Source organism: Sinocyclocheilus grahami, unplaced genomic scaffold (assembly GCF_001515645.1).
Source record: "Sinocyclocheilus grahami isolate Dianchi unplaced genomic scaffold, SAMN03320097.WGS_v1.1 scaffold178.1, whole genome shotgun sequence".
Taxonomy (NCBI): Eukaryota; Metazoa; Chordata; class Actinopteri; order Cypriniformes; family Cyprinidae; genus Sinocyclocheilus; species Sinocyclocheilus grahami.
This window is the reverse complement of record NW_015505357.1, coordinates 2529851-2553169: the sequence shown is the minus strand read 5'-3', so window position 1 is coordinate 2553169 and position 23319 is coordinate 2529851. Positions and strand designations below refer to the sequence as shown.

The window sequence follows — 23319 nt, the reverse complement described above, 5'->3', positions numbered from 1 at the left end:
GTTTCCTTATTTCTCTTTTCTGGAACGTTCCTTCTGCCTTCACTCTATCGTCTCCTCTCACCTGTCCTCCTCTTCATCTCGGCCCGGCGTCTCTCTCTGTGCCTTTTCTCTCATCTTAAATTCACTCTCTCGCAGGCGTTCATGGAGTGCAGGACTCGATCTGCCCCTTTAATACTTCTGCATCTTAAATTCCTTGCGGCTCCAGAATCAGTCAACACAAAGCTCATCCTCTCAGACCCACTAACCATAGGTCAGGGACGCTCTCTCTTCTGCATTGTGTGTAAGAAACAGTTTGATCTGTCAGCCACCTGAAACCCTCAAATGCTGATGTGTGTCGCATTGCTCTATGACTAAAGATTTAACTGGTGCAATCTAATAAATAAGAATATGACATCAAAACTGTTGAGTTTTTGGCGAGTAAGGAAATAATGGATAACAGAACAAACAAAACTAACAGTATATGTTCTAATATTTAAAACATCTGACACTTTAAATCCATCCTGTGATGTTTTGCAATCCCAATTCTCTAACTAAAAGAGTATGCATATGTTGAATGCACTGTAAATTGGACTCAGTTCGGCTCACACAGTCATGTTAAGTGGTTGTAATGAAACATGAGATTATTTTCTCTCAGATGAACACAAATAATCAATAACGCAGCATAGTGAAAGGGTGATGTCCGTGTCTTTCTCACCTTCTTTGCACTCCAGCGCGACCCTGGACTCCAGGTTGTCCATTTGCATCTGGAGTCGTTTGAGTGTGAGGTCGTTTTCGCGGGATTTACGCTTATAGGCAATAAGCACAAGGATGACGATGATGAGAAGGAGGCCGCCGCCGGCAGCGATGCTGACAATGGCAGGAAGAGTCAGGAGGCTGTCAGAGAGAATGTTTACTGAGCCGGGGGACACATGCAGACCACCGACCTGCACCTGAGAGAACAAACCCACATATATATATCTACACATGAGAATCAATCAAGAATAAATGCACACACAGAGATACAGAGTGTAAAAATATACCTTACTCTCCAAACCAACAAAAATCTAGAAAAACACATACACATACACATTGTGTTAAGTTTTGGGCAGCACTAACGGTAATTGGTTTTCTGTTTCTAGGGAACCTGGTGACAGCAACAAGACTGTGGCTTTGCTGAAGGTCTGGTCTGCGTCTCAACAAGCGGTACAACAATAGTAAATAATGAGTGCTTAAACAGAACATTTAACGCCCTCCTCAACCGCACAGGTCTCAAATCTAGTAAACAAGGGCTTTTCAAGCAAAAACATAACACATGAGGTATTGTTCTTAGAAATCAGACAAATTTTTTCATCAGATTATTAGACTGTTGTGTTTTACAAAAACAGAAGAAAGGAAAAAAAGCTATTAACTACATTCAAATGTTTAGGGATGGTGTTGTTTTTCACATTGGGTCCATTCTGACAGAGCCTGGGGCAGCACTCTTCCCTGAGGGAGTTATTTATCTCTCTTTCTCTCTCTCCTCACGTTTCCTTATTTCTCTTTTCTGGAACGTTCCTTCTGCCTTCACTCTATCGTCTCCTCTCACCTGTCCTCCTCTTCATCTCGGCCCGGCGTCTCTCTCTGTGCCTTTTCTCTCATCTTAAATTCACTCTCTCGCAGGCGTTCATGGAGTGCAGGACTTGTTAGGACAACTTGTTAGAGACAAGTGTTCATGAAATAAATCCTCTCAAAATAGACCGCAGCCCACCTCCAGCTCTCTGAGCACAGGATGGTCCTCAATGCCGGGGAATAACACTCTCATGGCATATGTGCGGTAATCCAAATAAGGAATTCCGGCCCGGTCCAGATCACTCGTCAACTCATTAATGTCTGTCTGCAGTTCTGCAAAAGCTGAAAACAAAATGGGGAGGAGAAAAAAAAGAGAAACAATTTCAATACACTGAAAAATTCACAGTTCAATGTCAAGAAAAAAATGATTTAGATAATCATTTTATTTGGTATAGAAAAAAATAAAGAACATTATCAAATTCGAAATCTGTAAATGGAAAGTGCATCATGGTAGTATTTATTGTTATACTAATACATGCTTTAATTTACGATGATATATTTTCATGAAATATAGTACAAGCACATTCAAATATATGTAACATTTTTATTTTTTTATTCAGTTGTTTTTGTTTTGTTAGAAAATGTTTTTAGCTGTCATCAAAATGATATAATTTCTTATTTTAAATTACTTCAAATATATAATACTATGAACTGGAACAGAAACTTTTACTTGAAATATATGTGGGTTTTTTAAGTTGTAGTCACATTAAAGGTCCAAACACAACAAAACCTGAACCACTGAACTGCTAATCACCATCTCTGAAGACTTAGTTTTGTCCAGTTTGAGGTTTTTATGAAGTTCCGGAAGGGTGTTGGAGGCAGACGAAGAGAGCAAACCAAAATAACCTCTCAGCTTCTCTCTATTTATGGTTTTCTCACTCACACAAACACACACAAAGAGTAAATTGCAGGTTGCTGAAGTGCTTGTCCCCTGCTGCTGGAGACTGGAGGTGGGATGTCTTTAATTGGGTCCATTCTGACAGAGCCTGGGGCAGCACTCTTCTCTGAGGGAGTTATTAATCTCTCTTTCTCTCTCTCCTCACGTTTCCTTATTTCTCTTTTCTGGAACGTTCCTTCTGCCTTCACTCTATCGTCTCCTCTCACCTGTCCTCCTCTTCATCTCGGCCCGGCGTCTCTCTCTGTGCCTTTTCTCTCATCTTAAACTCACTCTCTCGCAGGCGTTCATGGAGTGCAGGACTCGATCTGCCCCTTTAATACTTCTGCATCTTAAATTCCTTGCGGCTCCAGAATCAGTCAACACAAAGCTCATCCTCTCAGACCCACTAACCATAGGTCAGGGACGCTCTCTCTTCTGCATTGTGTGTAAGAAACAGTTTGATCTGTCAGCCACCTGAAACCCTCAAATGCTGATGTGTGTCGCATTGCTCTATGACTAAAGATTTAACTGGTGCAATCTAATAAATAAGAATATGACATCAAAACTGTTGAGTTTTTGGCGAGTAAGGAAATAATGGATAACAGAACAAACAAAACTAACAGTATATGTTCTAATATTTAAAACATCTGACACTTTAAATCCATCCTGTGATGTTTTGCAATCCCAATTCTCTAACTAAAAGAGTATGCATATGTTGAATGCACTGTAAATTGGACTCAGTTCGGCTCACACAGTCATGTTAAGTGGTTGTAATGAAACATGAGATTATTTTCTCTCAGATGAACACAAATAATCAATAACGCAGCATAGTGAAAGGGTGATGTCCGTGTCTTTCTCACCTTCTTTGCACTCCAGCGCGACCCTGGACTCCAGGTTGTCCATTTGCATCTGGAGTCGTTTGAGTGTGAGGTCGTTTTCGCGGGATTTACGCTTATAGGCAATAAGCACAAGGATGACGATGATGAGAAGGAGGCCGCCGCCGGCAGCGATGCTGACAATGGCAGGAAGAGTCAGGAGGCTGTCAGAGAGAATGTTTACTGAGCCGGGGGACACATGCAGACCACCGACCTGCACCTGAGAGAACAAACCCACATATATATATCTACACATGAGAATCAATCAAGAATAAATGCACACACAGAGATACAGAGTGTAAAAATATACCTTACTCTCCAAACCAACAAAAATCTAGAAAAACACATACACATACACATTGTGTTAAGTTTTGGGCAGCACTAACGGTAATTGGTTTTCTGTTTCTAGGGAACCTGGTGACAGCAACAAGACTGTGGCTTTGCTGAAGGTCTGGTCTGCGTCTCAACAAGCGGTACAACAATAGTAAATAATGAGTGCTTAAACAGAACATTTAACGCCCTCCTCAACCGCACAGGTCTCAAATCTAGTAAACAAGGGCTTTTCAAGCAAAAACATAACACATGAGGTATTGTTCTTAGAAATCAGACAAATTTTTTCATCAGATTATTAGACTGTTGTGTTTTACAAAAACAGAAGAAAGGAAAAAAAGCTATTAACTACATTCAAATGTTTAGGGATGGTGTTGTTTTTCACTATTTTAAAATATAATTTATTCCTGTGATGGAAAAGCTGAATTTTCAGACTTCAGTGTCATAGGATCCTTTAGAAAACATTCTAATATATGTGATCCTGGACAACAAAACCAGTCATAAGGGTACATTTGTAAAAAATTGAGATAAATAAGCTTTCCATTGATGTATGGTTTGTTAGGATAGGGCAATATCTGGCCGAGGTACAACTATTTGAAAATCTGGAATCTGAGGGTGCAAAAAAATCTAAATACTGAGCAAATCGCCTTTAAAGTCATCCAAATAAAGTTCTTAGCAATGCATATTACTAATCAAAAATTAAGTTTTGATATATTTACGGTAGGAAATTTACAAAATATCTTCAGGAAGCATGATCTTTACTTGATTTTTGGCATAAAAGAAAAATCGATAATTTTGACCCATACAATGTTTTTTTGGCTATTGCTACAAATATACCCCAGCGACTTCAGACTGGTTTTGTGGTCCAGGGTCACATATGATTTGCTGCTCAAGTACTATTTCTTCTTATGATCAGTGTTGGCCAGTGTAATATTTTTGTGAAAACAGATGCATTTTGGGATTCTTTGATGAATGTTTAAAAGAACAGCATTTATTTGAAATAGCAATCTTCTGTAACATTCTAAATGTCTTTACTGTCTCTTTTGATCAACTGAATGACTCCTTGCTGAATAAAAAAAACAAGCAAAAAAACCTGATGGTTCACATGCATATTGAGACGTGTTTCCGAAATCAGATTTCAAACCACTTATGAAGATGGTTTAGATCTGGGTTGAAAAATATTTAACAGAAAAACTAGACGGTTTTGATGTGGATGTGTTAAAAAAAATTGTAAATATACATATGTTTACATACGTCTTACCATGATTTTGTACTGGCCGGTGAGATTTGGTGGTTCGCACAGCAGTTGAGACTCAGATACGGTGACTGAACAGGGAGTCTCTCCTATCAGAACAGTGTAATTAAGCTTCACTCCTCCAGAGGCCGAAGGAACCAGATTTTTACCCTAATACACACACAGCAAACGTGAATGATGGTTAGATACGTTTGAGAAGCTTACACTACTAAATATTTCTGTATACATATTTATGGATATCAGATCTTTCAGGATACATTGCATATGCTTATATATTAACAGCTCTCAGGTCAAAGGGTCAAGCGTGAGGATAAACATACCTTTAAAATGATAGGTGAGCCAGGTTTCTGTTCCAGTATGCCATTGGTGCTGAGAGGCTCAAAGTAAGGGTTGGGGTAGTACATGAAGTTAGTGTTGTTGTACACTAGAAGGGCTTGCACATTATTGAAGATGAAACCAAACTCGTCTGCATGCTTGACTGAATCCAAACCCGGCCTGTACTCGGCTGTCAGCGAGGGAGCCAAACAGCTCATAGTCGTGATGTTCAGAACCTTACACACCTGGAAATGAGAAAGAGACAGAGCGAAATATGCTTCATTTTCATCAGCATTTTTCGAGAGTAATTGTTATTCATTGTTTCATCTCACTTCAGTTCTTTCCCATTAAGATCCCTTTGATACCATCTGTTTTCAAGTGTTTTACTGAACTGAAAAGACTGCAGATGCATTTCCTTTTGTTAGACAACAACGGAGCTGGAGAACAAAGGAAAGAGTACCTTTTAAACTCAAAAATCAGCAATAAACATTAAATGAGTAAATTACACTCTTCTGATAGACTCGGCATATCACACATTATTACGAGACTTTGTTCTTCAAGATAGAAATGAGCTGTATATCTAGAGCAAAACCTGTCAAGAACATGCCTGGGTCGTCTTATTTTGGGCAAAAAAAAAAATTATCATCTTGCTGAAAGAAAAAAAAAGGTAGTAAAATCGCAAAGTTATTAATATACACTAAAAATGTTACTTGAAATAAAATAAACATTAAAAACATGATTTTAACATTAAATACATGAAATAAAATATAAAAATTCATAAAATAAACAAATTAATTTTATTTCCACTAGTTGCCAAGGCATCATTTCTCTTTTTAGTTTAGTTTAACTAAGTGCTAAAATAACAAGAAAAACTGAAATAAAAATTAATGAAAACTATATAAAATTTTAGACATATATAGATTTATATGAAACAAAAACACATAAAAAAGAGAAAGAACACAGCAAAATTACTAAAACTTTATTTCAACAATTTAAAACAAAAACAAAATATAAAAATGAAAACAAATTCTAAATAGTAACAAAAATATAACAGTATATCAATGATACTAAAATAACACTATTGCAAATACATCATAGTGGTATTTGTTTTCAGTTAATGTTAATTTATGAAATTAAAAAAGAAATACTGTACTACCATTATGAGAATCTAATGAGAAACTACAAAAAAAATCAGTAATAACAAAAAGTAATGGAAAATGTCATTAATTAGCATGAAAATATTTTCACAATGGACAAAAATAGTCCTTAAAGAGGTTTAATTTTCTGTAATATACATATTACAGAAAGATCAAACATGGTCTAGAGTTTGATTGGAACCTGCAACACAAGCAACAAAGCTCAATGTATCTCTAAACGCTAGGCCCCGAATCCAATGTGATTACATTGTTAAGCTGAAATGAAGCAAACTGCAGCCCTCTCATGCCTCAAGTGTGCAACAACTGTGATCTGTACTGCATAAACATCAGCAGTCACACTTGACGGATGCAATGGAAAATGTCATTAATTAGCATGAAAATATTTTCACAATGGACAAAAATAGTCCTTAAAGAGGTTTAATTTTCTGTAATATACATATTACAGAAAGATCAAACATGGTCTAGAGTTTGATTGGAACCTGCAACACAAGCAACAAAGCTCAATGTATCTCTAAACGCTAGGCCCCGAATCCAATGTGATTACATTGTTAAGCTGAAATGAAGCAAACTGCAGCCCTCTCATGCCTCAAGTGTGCAACAACTGTGATCTGTACCGCATAAACATCAGCAGTCACACTTGACGGATGCCCTCAAGTCTACGTGCACAGGCACCGAACCGTTCCCTCGGAGTAGCAGAGAGCAGCGCTGACGCTCGAACAACAAAATTGATTGCTGTGAAACTCTGACTGTGCCGGGAGGTTTTCATCTCATTTCTTTCTTCTCCTCGACGCTCAGGGGAGAAACTTAATTAGAGCTAAATATCTTCAAAGCACGGCAGGACCGGCGAGCACCACACCTCCCACTCGCACCTCGCCTCCTCGCAGCCAGAGCCGCAATCGATACTAACTCATTTTGACCACACAAACTTGATTTGCGCGAGATTGAGAGTGCATCTCATTCCATAGCTTTTAGTTCCTCATTCGTCCACTCTTCCTCTTCACTCGGCCCTTGAGGAGTGTATAAGAAGTGATATTTGTCAATTCTGAGATTGAGATGGCTTTCTTGTCAGTGATTAATTGGTATTGGCTTATACTTGCTTGCTCGGTCGGTGCTATTACAAGTAAACACTACGGGGTGTAAAACGAAGAAAATGTTTTCGTCCTCGAGGCCAGATTCCTGGAACGAACCGAGAGCCTGAAAGAACAATAAGGCACAAACACAAGCAAAACACAGCCTCTGTTTTTTGGATGCAAGTATTTCGGTAACATTTTGTACCTCTGAAAGTTTATTTGACATTAAATATTCTTTAAAAACTCGAACTAGGGATTAAACCTGCAACCTTCTGGTGGTTTACCAGGCCTGAACATCCCCAAATAGCGCAAAATATCAAGCATCTATAGAAGGACTAACCTACTAAATTTTTCTAAGAAAGTCAAACATAAAAAAGAAAACTCTCAGGGAGCTGACTGAACAGCGTGTAGGTTTGAACAACATTTGACGTCGCCGCCGTGGCCTCAGATCTCTTCTGTAGGCACTTCACATTACACACAGTGTTTCCGTGATAACAGAAGCTCTCTTACAGCTCAGAGGGGCTGAATCTGGTTAAAAATGAATGGGATTCAATAACACTAAAGTCACACTGTCATCAAAACCTGTAATCCCATTACACACTCCACAGCACCCCCCACGTGAGGTAACTGAGAGGGCACGGAGGAAATGCAGATCTAGTCAAATTGTCGAAAAACTGATTCTTAGTGGAATTTCAATCAGTCACTGAATACAGAAAAATAACAAGATTTTTCTTATATAAACATTATTTAAATGATATTAGGGCCTACATGCTAATCATATTAGAGCATTTATTTTAATGAATTACTTTAATGCATTTTTTTATTTATAAAGATTGTAAAAAAAAATCCCTTTTGCAGAGTGTAACAAGTTTTAAAATTAATATTTGGAAGTTTTTGGTCAGTAAGATTTATTTTTCTTTAAAAAAGTCATCCTTTTATTCAGTAAGGGTGCTTTAAATTGATCAAAAGGGGCAGGAAAATATTTCTATTTCAAATAAATGCTGCTGAACTCTATTAATCAAAGAATCGTGAAACAAAAAGTTTCCACAAAAATATTAAGCAGCACAATTGTTTTTAACTTTGATAATTATAAGAAATGTTTCTTGAGCACAAAATCAGCATGTTGGAATTATTTCTGAAGGACCATGTGACTCTAAAGAGTAAATTCAGCTTTGCATCACAGGAATAAATCACATTTTATAATGCTGCATATTCGAATAAAAAAACAGTTAATTCAAATAGCAATATTATTTCACAATATTCATTGTTTTTACTGTATTTCTGATTAGAAAAATTCAGCATTGATATATAAAATATGTAGGATTAAGTGATTGAAGGTTGCAGGTTTGCAGCCCCACAAGAGCTGATCCATGAACTACCACCACTGTGCCTTTGGGCAAGACACTTAAACCAGATTGCTTCAGGGATATTGTTGCTGTAGTAAGTGTACTGGTAGTCACTTAGGATAAAAGTGAGCACTAAAGTATTACTTACTACAGTGATGACAGTGAAGGGCTGTTCCAGCACTTCTTGAGTTCATGGACCACCCCAACCAAACACTGAACCTGCAACCTTTGTACTATTAAATTAAAAAGCCATTCTAAATGCTGCACAATGCTGCTGGCCAGCTTAGCAGGACAAAATAAGGGTCTAATGCGATTGCACTGTATGTGTGTTTCTCTGCCCTTTTGTGGCAGTGCCATGTCAGAGACAGATGCTGTGGCCACAACCAGCCTGGCACGGCCTGGAAGAGCTGCCTCTGCATGCCATCTGTTTCAAACTGGCTGGACGCGCACTGGCTGTTGTCACATTTTGTCTTGCTGTACCAGTTTGTTTCTTCACTTCCGCTCACATCAAGCAACCAGTTTTCCAATAGTGGGTGAAAAAATGTAGCTTTCCACATGGCTGGATTTAATTAGCAGGTTTTAATTGTATTTTAAATTACACCTGCTGTAAGCAGAAGGAAATGCAGATACTGAGTGGGTCAAAACCAAATGTTTTTTTTAGCTGTACTTCAGGTAAGTTGTTCCTCTCCTGTCCTTCCTTGACCATGCTGCAGTAGCTGCAGGTATTTGGCTGTGGAAATAATTGGGATCCTTTTCTGTCTCTCTGAAATAATTGGATTCAGGTTCTTCCATGGACTGACACATGACTCAAAGCACAGTCTACCCGCCTAAACTAATGAATCCAAGCATCTCTCTTCTGCTCTAGGACAAAGAGTTGCATAGAAATGGTGCTCCCAGGCTAAAATCTGTCTCAAGTTACTCAATGAAAAAGGTACTAATGACTCAAAGGGATAGTTCAGCCAAAAAAGAAAACTCTGTTATCAGTTACTCATCCTATTTATCCTTTTATCAGTTACAGTCATCTGATCCAAACCTGCATGACTTTCTTTACCTTCTTTTTGTATTCGCCATCCTAAAAATTTGTCACACACAGAAACCTTGCACACGTAGTCTGATGCGTATTAATGAATAAGTTGTGAAAAAATTGGCTAAAGAATACAAAATGGAGTCTTCAAGCAGTGAGGATGATTTTGTTGTCCTCTCTCTTCTTAAAAAGAGAAAAAGAAAGAGGAAATATTGGGTCCACTCAATCCTTTGCTAGTGATACTGGAGCCACATATTAAAAAGAAGACTACCAATTTTTGTGAACTCAGTGTGCAAGGACTTTTACAGTGCATGGTGCTGCGAGACGAAGTGGATCAACTAGTCAGACGCCATTCTGGATTTTGGTGTTTGCTTGTACGGTGGCTCTGAATGGTCAAAACACTTGCTACAGATGTGAAAAACACAGAAAATGGAACCCAATCCAAATTTTTTTATGATGAGCGAAAGTTTCGTCGGAGGTGTGTAAATGTGATTGACATTGTGAGGTCGTATTTATTTTTGAAGGTATGAAAACTACGTGTGCAAGGACCTTTAGACTAAATATAACCCAATATCCTTATATATATATATAAATATAACTAACTATTCCTTTAAAACATGAGCCTTCTCTGCTCGATTGAAACTCCGGAGGTGATGTACAGTATGAACAGCATGATATCTCCTTCTAAACCCATCACAGCAAACTGACACAGGAGAATAAAACGTTTCATGGTAATGACTGAGCAGAGCTGCCCACCAGCTCTGAATTATGCCCTTTGTTTTTCAAGTACATTCGCATGTAACCATACAATGGCAAAAAATGAGACGGATGGAAATAAGGGCGAATGTAGAACAACTATAAGCATCTGCACGACTGTAGAAAAACGCCCGTGGCTCTGTTAAATGCTAAGATGCTTTTATCATCCATAGTTCATGTTCTTCATGTTGGTTTTTTTGCGAGCGCGCTCTTATCCGAGGTATCTGGGGAGGTCTTTGACACTGATTGGTGGGAGCGTCTGATCGCTTCGTTTTAGAAGGAAAAAAACTGAAGTGCCTTTGTGATCGGCTCAGATAGCGGCGCGCAACGCTTTAGAAATCCGTCTCCAGACTTCATTACCGAATCTCTCCGCTGGCGCACATGTCAAGCTATTTTTTTCTTCTTCTCCTCCTCGAGAGAAGACAAAGGTAGAAAAACTAATCTTTTAGCTATAATCAGGAAAATGATTAATGTCTCAATTGCGGGTTGGTGACAGGTACAGCAGGATGCACAAAGGCAATTGTCTGCCGTTCGTTCGGCTTCTGAGAACCCCGCCAGGTAACGGGAGGGGAGGAGAGGAGGAAGAGAAGCAATTTGGGGAGGAGGCAAATGACAGTTTGAAGGCTGCCTTGATGGGTGCTCGGCTCTGATTGCCAGACTCTGTGGCTGTTTTGTTCCCCACCTCCCTCCCCAAAATTACAGAGGAAAACGGGGGGATGAAAAAAAAAAACAATCGTAACCTCAACGGTTAATAAAAATGCAGGGAATCAAAGACAGTTGAGTCTTTGGTGATCATGCCTAAAAGGCGAAAGCCAACCTTTCGCTGTCTACCTCTGTTTTTTTTCACTCGGTTGCAAAAAGTAAGAAAGAGAACCCCGCCAGGTAACGGGAGGGGAGGAGAGGAGGAAGAGAAGCAATTTGGGGAGGAGGCAAATGACAGTTTGAAGGCTGCCTTGATGGGTGCTCGGCTCTGATTGCCAGACTCTGTGGCTGTTTTGTTCCCCACCTCCCTCCCCAAAATTACAGAGGAAAACGGGGGGATGAAAAAAAAACAATCGTAACCTCAACGGTTAATAAAAATGCAGGGAATCAAAGACAGTTGAGTCTTTGGTGATCATGCCTAAAAGGCGAAAGCCAACCTTTCTCTGTCTACCTCTGTTTTTTTTCACTCGGTTGCAAAAAGTAAGAAAGAGAAAGAAAGAAAGAAAGAGACAGCACTAGCACCTGACACATCAGACAGCGCCCACACAACATATTTCAGGAGTCCCGTTAAGAACTCTAAGAGCTCTGGGCTCTGTGAAGCGTGGAGGAACGCAGGGCTTCTGTCACTCCTCATTGCACAGTCGGTGTCTCTTTTACTAAAAGTGACTTTCAGGAGAACTACCCGCACACGGGTACATCTGTACAGCTGGGGACTGAAGTGCAGTTCTGCTACTGGGAACAGAGGAAGGACGACTATAGCAGTTTGCTTTCAACTCCGCGAAGGAAGAGAATGTGTGATTAGTGCTGTTCTGAACACTTCCACATTCGCAAAAAGACCTATTGTACATGGAGTCCAATCAGACTTTTTGGCTCTTAAAGGTGTCCTATTATGCTCTTTTACAATGTCTTGATTTTGTTTTGGGGGTGTACTAGAACATGCTCTCATGCTTGGTGGTTCGAAAAACGCATTATTTTTTACATAATTTACATTATTACAATACCTTTCTCCCCATCCTGGCACAAACGGCTCGAATAGTTGCGGGTTTGATGAATGCCCGCCTTCTGAAAAACTAAATGTGATGTGATTGGTTAGCTGTCCCAGTGCGTTAGACGGTCTTTTCAGTAAATCTGAAAAGACATCTTAGACGGTGTTTCAGTACTGCCCCGCCCCTTGCCAAAGCAGCAAGTTTCGTCTGCTCCGGTTTAGTTAAGGATGGCGTCAATTAGTGCTGGGCGGTATGACCAAAAATCTATATCACGGTATTTTTCACAATTATACCAGTTTCATGGTACATGACGGTATTTTTTTTTCACGCATGGCCGGGTGTTAACCATATTTTCTACTGATTGAGAGGAAATACTGCAGTATATTGACTTAGAATGCCCTGTCATGATGAGTGAATATTGTCAAAAAATACCACATTAAATAGTGACTAAACACGACCCCTTTTAATACTTGTTAACCAGGAGTCACTCTCATTTATAATCGCGGCATCGTCTGATAAAATCAACATGCATCTACACTAAAGAGCGGCTATGCGTTGGTTTGGCTATATTACTTTTTTGTCTCATGCAGTGCACTGCCTGAGTAACAAATAAAAAAAAACAACAAACAAAAAGTGTTTGTTTACGCTCTACTACGTTCTACTACGTAGAACTACGCTCATATTTATAATTCCAAACAATCAGTAAGCGACAGGTGCTTGGAAACTGAATGTGCTGCTTCTCTGCCGCTCACTGCACAGAACAGACACAGAGAGAGGTGACACTTCTCAAAGTCAGACCTCGCGCACGCGGGACAGCACTGGAGAAATCTTCCAACTGAACCATAGCTAAGGTTTATCCAAAAAAGTCGCTAGGTTTGTCAGTATGAATATTCTATGGAATAAAGCCGCTAAAACGGTCTGAAAGTTGCTAAATCTAGTGCTAATGTCGCGCTCGTGTTTGTGAGACGCAGGAGCTGATGGCAGGGGGAGGTGGATATTTGTGCTGGTCAATGTGGATATTGTGGATGAGTTCTTCTGTGTCATCACGTTCTGTTAGTTCTACAGCTTCAGTTTCGGAACTTTCACGCTTAGTAACACATACAGCTGTTCCCTCACCACAGTGCAACACCCCTTTCAAACAGTGTCGCGTTCCGAACGTTGTTTAAGCGACATACTTTGTATTGCGTTATTTAAAAAATTCATATCATAACAAAAATAAACACCGGTATTCGGTATGAACCGGTATACCGCCCAGCACTAGCGTCAATATTGCCATATCAATTTGAGCCGGATTCAGACTCAGAGAATATTGAACAAGAGGATTGCACAGAACCTTTGCACGCACGGATATTGCAAGACATATTAGAGTGGTAATGTTATTGTTAATGTGTTTTTTGAACATTAAAGCATGTCAACATATTCTGTTACACCAAATACACAAAATAATGATCTTTAAAAAAGCATCATATGACCCCTTTAAAAAATACGGAACAGTACATATACATGTCAATATATCTATCTATGTATGTATCAATCTATCTACATATATATATATATATATATATATAGGGGCGCCTTTGATATTATTAATGATTTTCAGTTTTGTTTAAGATAATTAAAGCAACAGTTTTTAAATAACAAATTAATATGTAAAAGTATGGTATTTGGAGTAAAAAGCGTCCCTGCTGCTGGGGCTAAAAGCACAGTAATTAACAAAGATAATTAATAGATGGCTGACTTTTCCATTTGTTGACATGACATGGCGAGATTCAGATGGTAAATATCATATATTATGTTGGGTGTCCATATTAGAGATAATCACCATGTTTGTAATAAAACCATCATATTTAAAAACATGATATTAATCATATCATATAATAAAATATAATTTGTTGTTACTACTGTAACTTTATATTAAATTATTATGGGATCTCCTTCAATGCTTTCAGAATCTTTACTTTTTAAAATGATTTTGTTTCTGTATTTTAAAATATATGTTATTACCCCGTCTGTGGGGTAAAAGGCCCCCTTTGCCACCTCATAAATTGATAAGATTTTTAAACAAAATAAACAACTTGTATGATTTATTTTCACACAAAATCTGTTGTTTCATAAATGTTCAATACAAACATACATATTTTTCTGCAATCATACACTTCGGGCACAGTGAAAAGCAAATTTTTTCTTAGGGTGTCCCTTTAGCCCCTTTGTACCTATATATATGTATGTATGTATATATATGTATGTGTATGTGTATATATATTAAATTAATGCATTTAGCAGACGCTTTTGTCCAAAGCGACTTACAGTGCATTCAGGCGATACAATTTTTTTAATCAGTAATGTGTGTTCCCTGGGAATTGATCCCACAACCTTTGCGCTGCTAACGCAATGCTCTACCACTGAGCCACAGGAACATTATATATACATATATACTTTAAATTTACAAAATAATACAAATAAATCAAAGCAGGATAATATAATAGAAGATACGAGACGCCACTGGCTATTCCATCTTTCGGTCTGACCACACAGACCAATCCTATTCCATTAATTAAACTTGGACCCCCTGCAGAGGCAAGCAAATTGAATTTGTACTGACTCCTCAGCCCTTGGGCCTAATTATTTTTGGGATGTCTTTATGCTGACCAAGCCATTCTATCTGCAGTTCATCTTCCTTTAAAACCATTAACCATTTACATTAACCAATACAACCCTCTTTAACTGGCCACTATCCACCAATACCGCCTCGGATGAAGCTGGTTTTATGCCGGATTCTGCAAATAATGCCCAAAAATTCCAGTTCGACAAAGGTGGTATGAGCAGAGTAAAATGCTCACATTAAATGCTTCATCCGCAACACTTTGCGCAGACTGAATAATTCAGCAGGGTACTTAGTCGAAATTACAGATACACAGCTTGAAAAAGAGGTCACGCAGAGGCTTGTGGGTAGGTTTTATATGAGATTTCCGGAGCTGTGGCAATGAGTCATGACGGATCCCGCCTCCGTGGGTCAACAGAAAAGACAGAAATTAGTCTAATGCATCCCAAAAAAGGCAGCGCACAGATTCTGTGATCCTCTCTCTTCTGAAAGTCACCGATAATTAACTCAAACCTGCAGACAAAGCATCCCACTTCCCAAGGTTGTGCATCTCCGACATCTTGCATCTCTAACTGATATGATTTGGATTCATCATGTTGGCCCCCGAGAGATATCAGCTCACACGAGAGAGCCGTTCTCCCAGAAGCCCCTGAGCTCAGGTACCTAAGGTCATTTCAAAAGTGAGGAATCACCAATAACACAAATTAAGCTACTCACGTTTACGGATTCCCGCCCACCGTACTTGATTCGAATCCTCGGCTCCTGTATGGCATCCAAGTTAGTCCCGGTCACCACCAGAGGCGTGTGTCCGCTTAAAAAACACACAAGATGGCATGAATGGGAATAGGATGAAGGTAAAAACTTTGACACAGAAGTAACTCATCCCCACTTGAATCAAACACTGCCCTTAAAACTTGCTTCTTTGTGATGTGGTGCTTACAAGATAATACGTTTCTGAGAAGGTCCTGATTAAAGATGCTTTTAACTGGCTTCAGTAAATTTGATCAAACATATTAGATGCGTCTTTGAAAACACTAAAGGACCAGAAGCAGCGGTGATCCTGCTTAGCATTCTGGGAATGTCCATGGCTTGATAAAGCACAACAAAAGAGCCGAGCGTCTGGGAGTGGAATGGGTGAGGAGCTCTAGCTCTAGGTGTTTCAGTTGTTTACTCTTGAGCACTTCATTAGCCAGGCGCCGTTCGTACGCTGTTCTGTTCTGTTCAGTGTGGCAATGCTCTGGTACAACAGAAATAGCGTTGTGACCCATCTACTGATGCCCTGGCATGGGGCACTCGCCCACAAGAATGAAAAATCACATAGGAGATTCATTCAATATTTCAACTGTTGATCCTAGATGATCGAACAAGAAAGATAAAAACATCTTTCATTTTTCTGAAAATATTTTACTAGAAACACCTGAGACTAAGTCATACATGTTAACATTGTGAGGGTGTTAAAGATGAAAATGTACATTTTTGGTTGAACTATCCCTTTACATCTTCGGAGCTATGAAAGAGCAACCTTTGCGCAATACAATGTATCTTTGGTGGGCATGATAATATGTTATGTATCTATGTTTTAGATCGGGTGAAAAGACTTTCTTTCTGCTTTTCTCTAACAGCTTGCAATGAACCTGTAACTCAGCACCACTTATATAATCATTCTCAGCACATTCTATTTCGGTCTCATTTTTACTACTGTATATAATCATGTGCAGCACTTTCATATGAATATGTTGAAGCTCTGTATAATCAGTCCAGTTCTGTTCAGTGAAATACTCAAAAATCATTCCAAGGGATAGTTCACTCAAATTATGATATCATGATTTATGTCTTTTTTCGTCCATCAAATAGTTATTGTCAGACATGAGACATACTCTACAGACTGTGCAAATGTATTGTAAGACTTCAGCAGCAGGAAATCGTTCTTTTTTAGATCTCAGAAGTGACTTATAAAAGCTTTACTTTCATAAAACCATCCACATGATCACCCCGACATGGTGTAAATCCTTTTTTTTTCAAAGATGAAAGGATCTAGCTGAATGCAAGTCAGACAATTATTCATTTTCATGAATAACACAACGACATATGGCCTTGAGCAAAGCTGTTGAACTCCATCAGTGTGCATCAGATCAATTTCTTGCAGGAATGTGTCTGATATCCATTAAAATAGTGTGAGAATCAACAGCCTCAAAAGTCAGAAGTGTTTGCTAATAGTGATTTAAATGCAAGCTATATGGCCAAACTAGCGGATTTAATACTAAAACACTGCATCATATATGTACATTTACCTCGCAATGCTCCATTCCGGTTCGATGCGTTGAACGGTGGGGTCGTCTATATACTCAAAAGTCAGGCTCTCTCGGACCTGGGCGCGATCCACGCTCACGCTGATCTGAACCGGCCCCACACCCGTCAGAGAAGGGGCAGAGTAACACACAATCTCCGTCATAGTCCGTCTGAGGACAAAGCAAACAGATACAAACCAATCAGATTCTGAAAAGAGACAAGGCACTACACAAAGTTTTAACTTAATAAGAGATGGCTAGACATATTGTTCAGAAACACTATATATGAATGGCGCTAGTGGGTGGCTCTTTGCTCTTTTTCAATTGCAGTCTTTTCAATTGCAGTCTTTACAGCTCTCATTGAAAGTGCTACCTGTGCAAAGTGAGCATTAGCCATTCCCTCTGCAGCATATTAGAGAGTATTAAGCTATTACTTATTGCACCCTCACACACACTTGCAACGGCGCCTTCCACAGGAACACAGGGCAAAATAGAAATCTGTAATTAGCTGATATCGCATTAAAGTTGTCGCCTCCTTGCACTTTAAAACACTACAATCAGCCTCATCTTTAAATTGAGATCCTGGAGAGAGAGTGAGAGGAAAAGGAGGAGATATAGGAAGACACCTGTCGGGGGTATGATATTTACATATAGAAGTATGCTAGCAAAATTAGCGAGAGAGGAAGAGGAAACAGAGTTAAAAAGGGTGAAATCTAGAGGAAGTGTTTTTTGAAGGAAGTTTAAACAGGAAATAATCAGAAATTATATAAGGCATGTAGAAAGTGAAGAGTACAGTAAATTAAGATATGGAACTTTTAACATTAGCCTCCATATGCACTGTTCACACTAAATACAAAAATATGAATAAGCTATATTATTAATTATTATTATTGTATTATATTATTACTGAAGATTTATTTTTGAGAAGCTACATTTCTTAAAATGGGGATTTCAAACAGTATTCAAAAAGGCTGATTCTTACTCATAAAACTCGCAGGTCTGGTTCCCAAAAAGCACACTGACGGTGCTGCCTGCTCCCAGGTTTTCCCCCATTATGGTCACTTTAGTTCCTCCAGACTCTGGACCCCGACTGGGGGACAATCCTGTGACCGATGGCATCTGCAAAGAGAGAAAGAGAAGATGGGTAGGAAACAAGCAAGCGATGGAGACCTCAAGTTCAAGATGCAGTGTTTTTTTTTTTTTATGTCAAATAATCTTCTTCCATCTTCCGTTCCAACTGTGCGGCTCAGTATTGAGTATTATATATCACTATTATTTAATTTTTATTTACATACTCTACCAAAAGTTTAGGTTTGGTAAAATGTTTAAATTTTTTTGACAACATTTTTTATGCTCACCAAATCTGCATTAATTTGATAAAAAATACAGTAACTAATATATACTACTATTGTGAAATATTATAATTTAAAATAGTTTTCCAATTCAATATATATTATAAAATGTTATTTATTTCTGTGATGGCAAAGCTGAACGTTAGCATCATTACTCCAGTCTACAGTGACACAAGAAACATTTCTTATTATTAACAATGTTGAAAACAGTTGTGCTGCATAATTATTTAAGTCTTAAAGTGCCCCTATTATGGATTATGAAAGGTGCATATTTTGGTTTTGGGTGTCCCCAACAATAGGTTGACATGCTTGCAAGGTCAAAAAACACTTTCATTGTCTTATAATATGCATTTATTTTTACCTCATTTGCTTAACGACTCCCAATGATTCGCTCAACGATTTATTTTTCCAAACCCCTCCTTTGCGTGACGCTAATCTGCGGTGATTGGTCCGATGACCCAGCGAACACAAAACACAAAACTAAATACGTATTTTGCATGCTACAGAGAACATGAGAGCAACCATTTTTAATCATACTTATAGGTTGTGATTCGGAGGAAGAAGCTGGTCCAAATAAACTGGGTTCTGATCCTTCCTTCATTAACAACCGGCCTGCGAATCCCGCGTTGTACGCATTTAGGTTGCTGTAGCAGTCATCAGTAAAATGACGGGGTCACAACACAAGGTTGGGGCTATACTGCTGTAAAAATGAACTTTAACCATTGATTCTTCACAGCCTCGTCCTTTGGCAGTAAAAAAACGGATTTACCCTCACAGTGCAGAGCACAGCGTCAGTGTTTGAGGGAGGGGGGGTTCAAGTTTTCAGGTGGGCGGGCAATATGCTAATGTTTCATGTTGACGTCAACATGAAACGGCGTGGGAATCGTTTTAAAAACGACTCTTTTAAATAACTCGGAGTCGACTCTTTCTTTTGAGAGACAATAACTTTATACACAGCGCACTTTCAGATTTAAAACTTTGCAGGATGTTTTCATTCACTTAGAGCTGTGATACACACTGCATCATTTTTAATCATACTTATAGGTTGTGATTCGGAGGAAGAAGCTGGTCCAAATAAACTGGGTTCTGATCCTTCCTTCATTAACAACCGGCCTGCGAATCCCGCGTTGTACGCATTTAGGTTGCTGTAGCAGTCATCAGTAAAATGACGGGGTCACAACACAAGGTTGGGGCTATACTGCTGTAAAAATGAACTTTAACCATTGATTCTTCACAGCCTCGTCCTTTGGCAGTAAAAAAACGGATTTACCCTCACAGTGCAGAGCACAGCGTCAGTGTTTGAGGGAGGGGGGGTTCAAGTTTTTAGGTGGGTGGGCAATATGCTAAAGTTTCATGTTGACGTCAACATGAAACGGCATGGGAATTGTTTTAAAAACGACTCTTTTAAATAACTCGGAGTCGACTCTTTCTTTTGAGAGACAATAACTTTATACACAGTGCACTTTCAGATTTAAAACTTTGCAGGATGTTTTCATTCACTTAGAGCTGTGATACACACTGCATGAAGGATAATTTTCAAAAATCCATAATAGGGCACTTTAAAATGTATATACTGTCCATTATAATCAATTTAATGCATAATTTCTGAATAAAAGCATTAATTTCTTTAAAAAAAAAACAAGCACATACTGTAATATAAATATAATAAAATATTTAATTATTTAATTAATTCCGTAAAGTGTCACTAGAAGCACAGACATGACATGTTTTGAATCTGAAGCTGCCTAGATGTGGGTGGCTGTTCCACAAAAGACAACTACGTCTGTAAATAACAACTGTCCTTCATAAACCTCATACGCCTTCTGCTCAGCTCACAAATAAAAAGCGAACGCTACAAAAGAAATGCCATTTCCAGTCTTGTCTAAGTGATGCGAGCTCATGAAAAACACGTCTGAGGATAAATAAAAGGCTTTTAAAATGTTGTACATAAACTCTCTAGTTCCCAATTCTCTTCCTTTATTGTATGCAGGGACTGAAAATAGCAGATGGAGAAACACAGAAACAGACAGCTCTGTGTCTTAAGAAAGCTTGTGACCGACTTCACACGTGCATTGACTAAAAATGAATTAACACCAATTTTGGTCTCGCCTCGTATTGTTCTACAACTGGTGGGCCGCTCAGGGACACCGTGTTGTCCTACAACATTTGGTGGCAGAGCTTTTCAGATAGCATGCTGCTTTTATATTTGACTGCGATATGAAAGGCATGCAGGAAAATCACACGCACGCTCACACAAACATGCATAAACGCATACAGGAAGGGGCTGAAGCGCATATTGTAAATAAACAGCTCCCCTAATTAGCAGAGGCTGTTAATTGTGGTGGTATGGATAATTGTTGGCCTTAGTGTGCGTGTGAATGCTGCTGTTGATTATCTATTAACCCCAGGCTGGCGGATGGGTGTTTCAGACAGGTGTGCAAGAGTTCCCACAGGTGCTCCTCTGCGACGAGACAACATGCCAACCATCCTTCCTTTGATTCGCTTAATGGCTTTTATTGTCTCCATGTTCAATGTGCGCTCCCGGTGGTGCTTCGTGTTCATAATCACTCAATTTTTTAATAACCGAGAACAAGTTCTATTATGCTGACGAGAGCTTCGCTTCTTAACAGAGGAAGCAGGGCTGCTGTTTTACCAATAATAATGACAAACGCAGCGGCAATCTGTAAATTAGCAAGTTTTTACAGCATATCTTGAGTCTTTTGTGCTTGATGAGTGCATTAGTTCAATAAACACGCTTTTCTTTTAATGCCTTGGCAAATACACGTGCAAATAATGCTATTAACCACTAATCCTCAACATCATTTAAGAATCTACTGAAAGTGCACAAAAATACTACTTTAAAAAGGGCTAAATAGAACAATTAGCTGATAAAAATGCCATGCGAGGCATAAAAAGGTTAATTTATCGACCTTATGGCTTTTAATGACTCTAAATTTGCATGGAGAGACTGTTACAACACATTAATGGAGTGATTTCTACATAGCTGTCTGGACAGATACAAACAATCCTGCTACTAAAATGTAAATATATTATAAATATAGTACTGGTTTGCGTCAAATTTGCTTACACAAACAAAAAAAAATATGAAGAGTATGAGGTTGTATATAGTCTAGGACATGTTCTATTACAGTACAATGTTATTATTTGAGAAAAGGAGGAGTTTTCAAACTCGAAAAAGGAGAAAAAATACAATGTATTTTTAGTGCTGTCAAACTCAAATTCAATAAAGTATGTGTAGTCCAATCAATTTCTTAATGCATTTACTGAGTATTTGACAATATTACCATATGATTTTTTATTCTGCTCTTCAAAATTGAGAATTTAGATTAATTGCAAATCTGTATTTAGTTTTGTGAGGAAAAATATTAAGCATGATATTATAGTGTCAGAACACACAGACCCACAGTGTACATTCATATATGTAATATATACAGGTACTAATTTAATTGATATACAGTGTGTGTATATATATATATATATACTGTATATATATATATATATATATATGTGTGTGTGTGTGTGTGTGTGTATTTAAAATGGATGACTAATGAAGATATGGACTTCATGCCATATGAATCGGTGCAGAAGGAAGTCTTTGTTCCTAAAGAGTTGCTATTTGAACAGTTGGAAGTACAGTATGTTGAGCTCTGAGTCACTTCCTGTGATATGACATTTTCCCTGTTAAAGTGCTTCTGAGAACAAAGCAACCTCAGCAAGGTTCACCTGTCCAAAGGCATAACGTCACAGTGACCCGTAAGTTCTCTTCAATGGACCAAGTAAAGCTCAGTTTAATAAAACCAAAACAATGGCCAGGTTCACCACTACCTCACTGCATTATTCAGATGTAGCAGAGCTCAAGGTCTTACCACAAAGGAATAGAGTTGAGAAGAGCGTGTCTGGAGCTCCGGCTTACACTCCCCTACACACAAATGAACCGGGCCGGGTTTACTGTCAGTGGGAGCTGCATCCATCTCACACACAATCCTGAAAAAGAAGAAAAACACAATAAGTAAAAATTTTAACCTTGGTTTAAATGAAAGTTGCCTAAATGGATGGATATCACCACCTCATAACTTCTGTACAAGGAGATCCAGGTTCACTGGATTACAAAGCACAATGTTTCTGGACTGACTCCAGAGTGAGGAACCAAAGCATTGGAAGTCATCTCCAGTCCTGCTGAGTGATCAGTATGCGACTCTTCCTCTCTCTCTAAATTGATTTCCTCTTGATCTCAATGTAGGTTTTGCTTTGGTTCCTTGATTGCTTTAGCACACACATTCCATTAGCTGAATTGACAAGATCACCCTACAGGAATGCCGATGCATAGACACGCCATGCTTTTGAAGCAACAAAACCATATGTTCCAGCAGGTTCTACACTGCGTATGAGTGTTCTTTTGGGGAAATAACTTCTTTTAAAACACATTTTCCATACTGGTTTATTTACGCTAACCTAATAGTGGACATATACATCTCAAGAGAAATCTGTCATCTTTATAATTTTCCTTTTCTTAAATTGTAATTTCCACCATGGAATAAAATGGCAGACTTCTTTGGCTTGTTACTGTATGGCTAATGTTATACATCCTAAATATACAAATACTATTTTCACATGATTTAACAAAATTATAACTTGGAAATGTCAAACAATAAAAATATTTTGCTCACAAGTAACATTTACCTTGATTTTTTTCTTTTGTTTTCTACACATCACAAGTCTCTTATTTAATCTCAAACTCTTCATTGACACTGTTGTCACACTAGAATTTAAAAAAGA

At 38.5% G+C, this 23319-nt stretch overlaps 1 protein-coding gene across 1 annotated transcript in view; it reads right to left on the bottom strand.

Annotated features, from left to right (window-relative positions):
• plxna2 (plexin A2) overlaps window positions 1-23319 on the bottom strand; it is a 223271-nt gene that overhangs the window by 36529 nt on the left and 163423 nt on the right. Inside the window, exons 15-22 of the mRNA XM_016283942.1 lie at window positions 22410-22527; window positions 18153-18289; window positions 17174-17341; window positions 15600-15693; window positions 5245-5484; window positions 4931-5074; window positions 3325-3559; window positions 1727-1869 (exon numbers count right to left, since the gene is read on the bottom strand). Coding sequence (XP_016139428.1) covers window positions 1727-1869; window positions 3325-3559; window positions 4931-5074; window positions 5245-5484; window positions 15600-15693; window positions 17174-17341; window positions 18153-18289; window positions 22410-22527 — 1279 coding nt within the window. The remainder of the gene's footprint in view (window positions 1-1726; window positions 1870-3324; window positions 3560-4930; window positions 5075-5244; window positions 5485-15599; window positions 15694-17173; window positions 17342-18152; window positions 18290-22409; window positions 22528-23319) is intronic.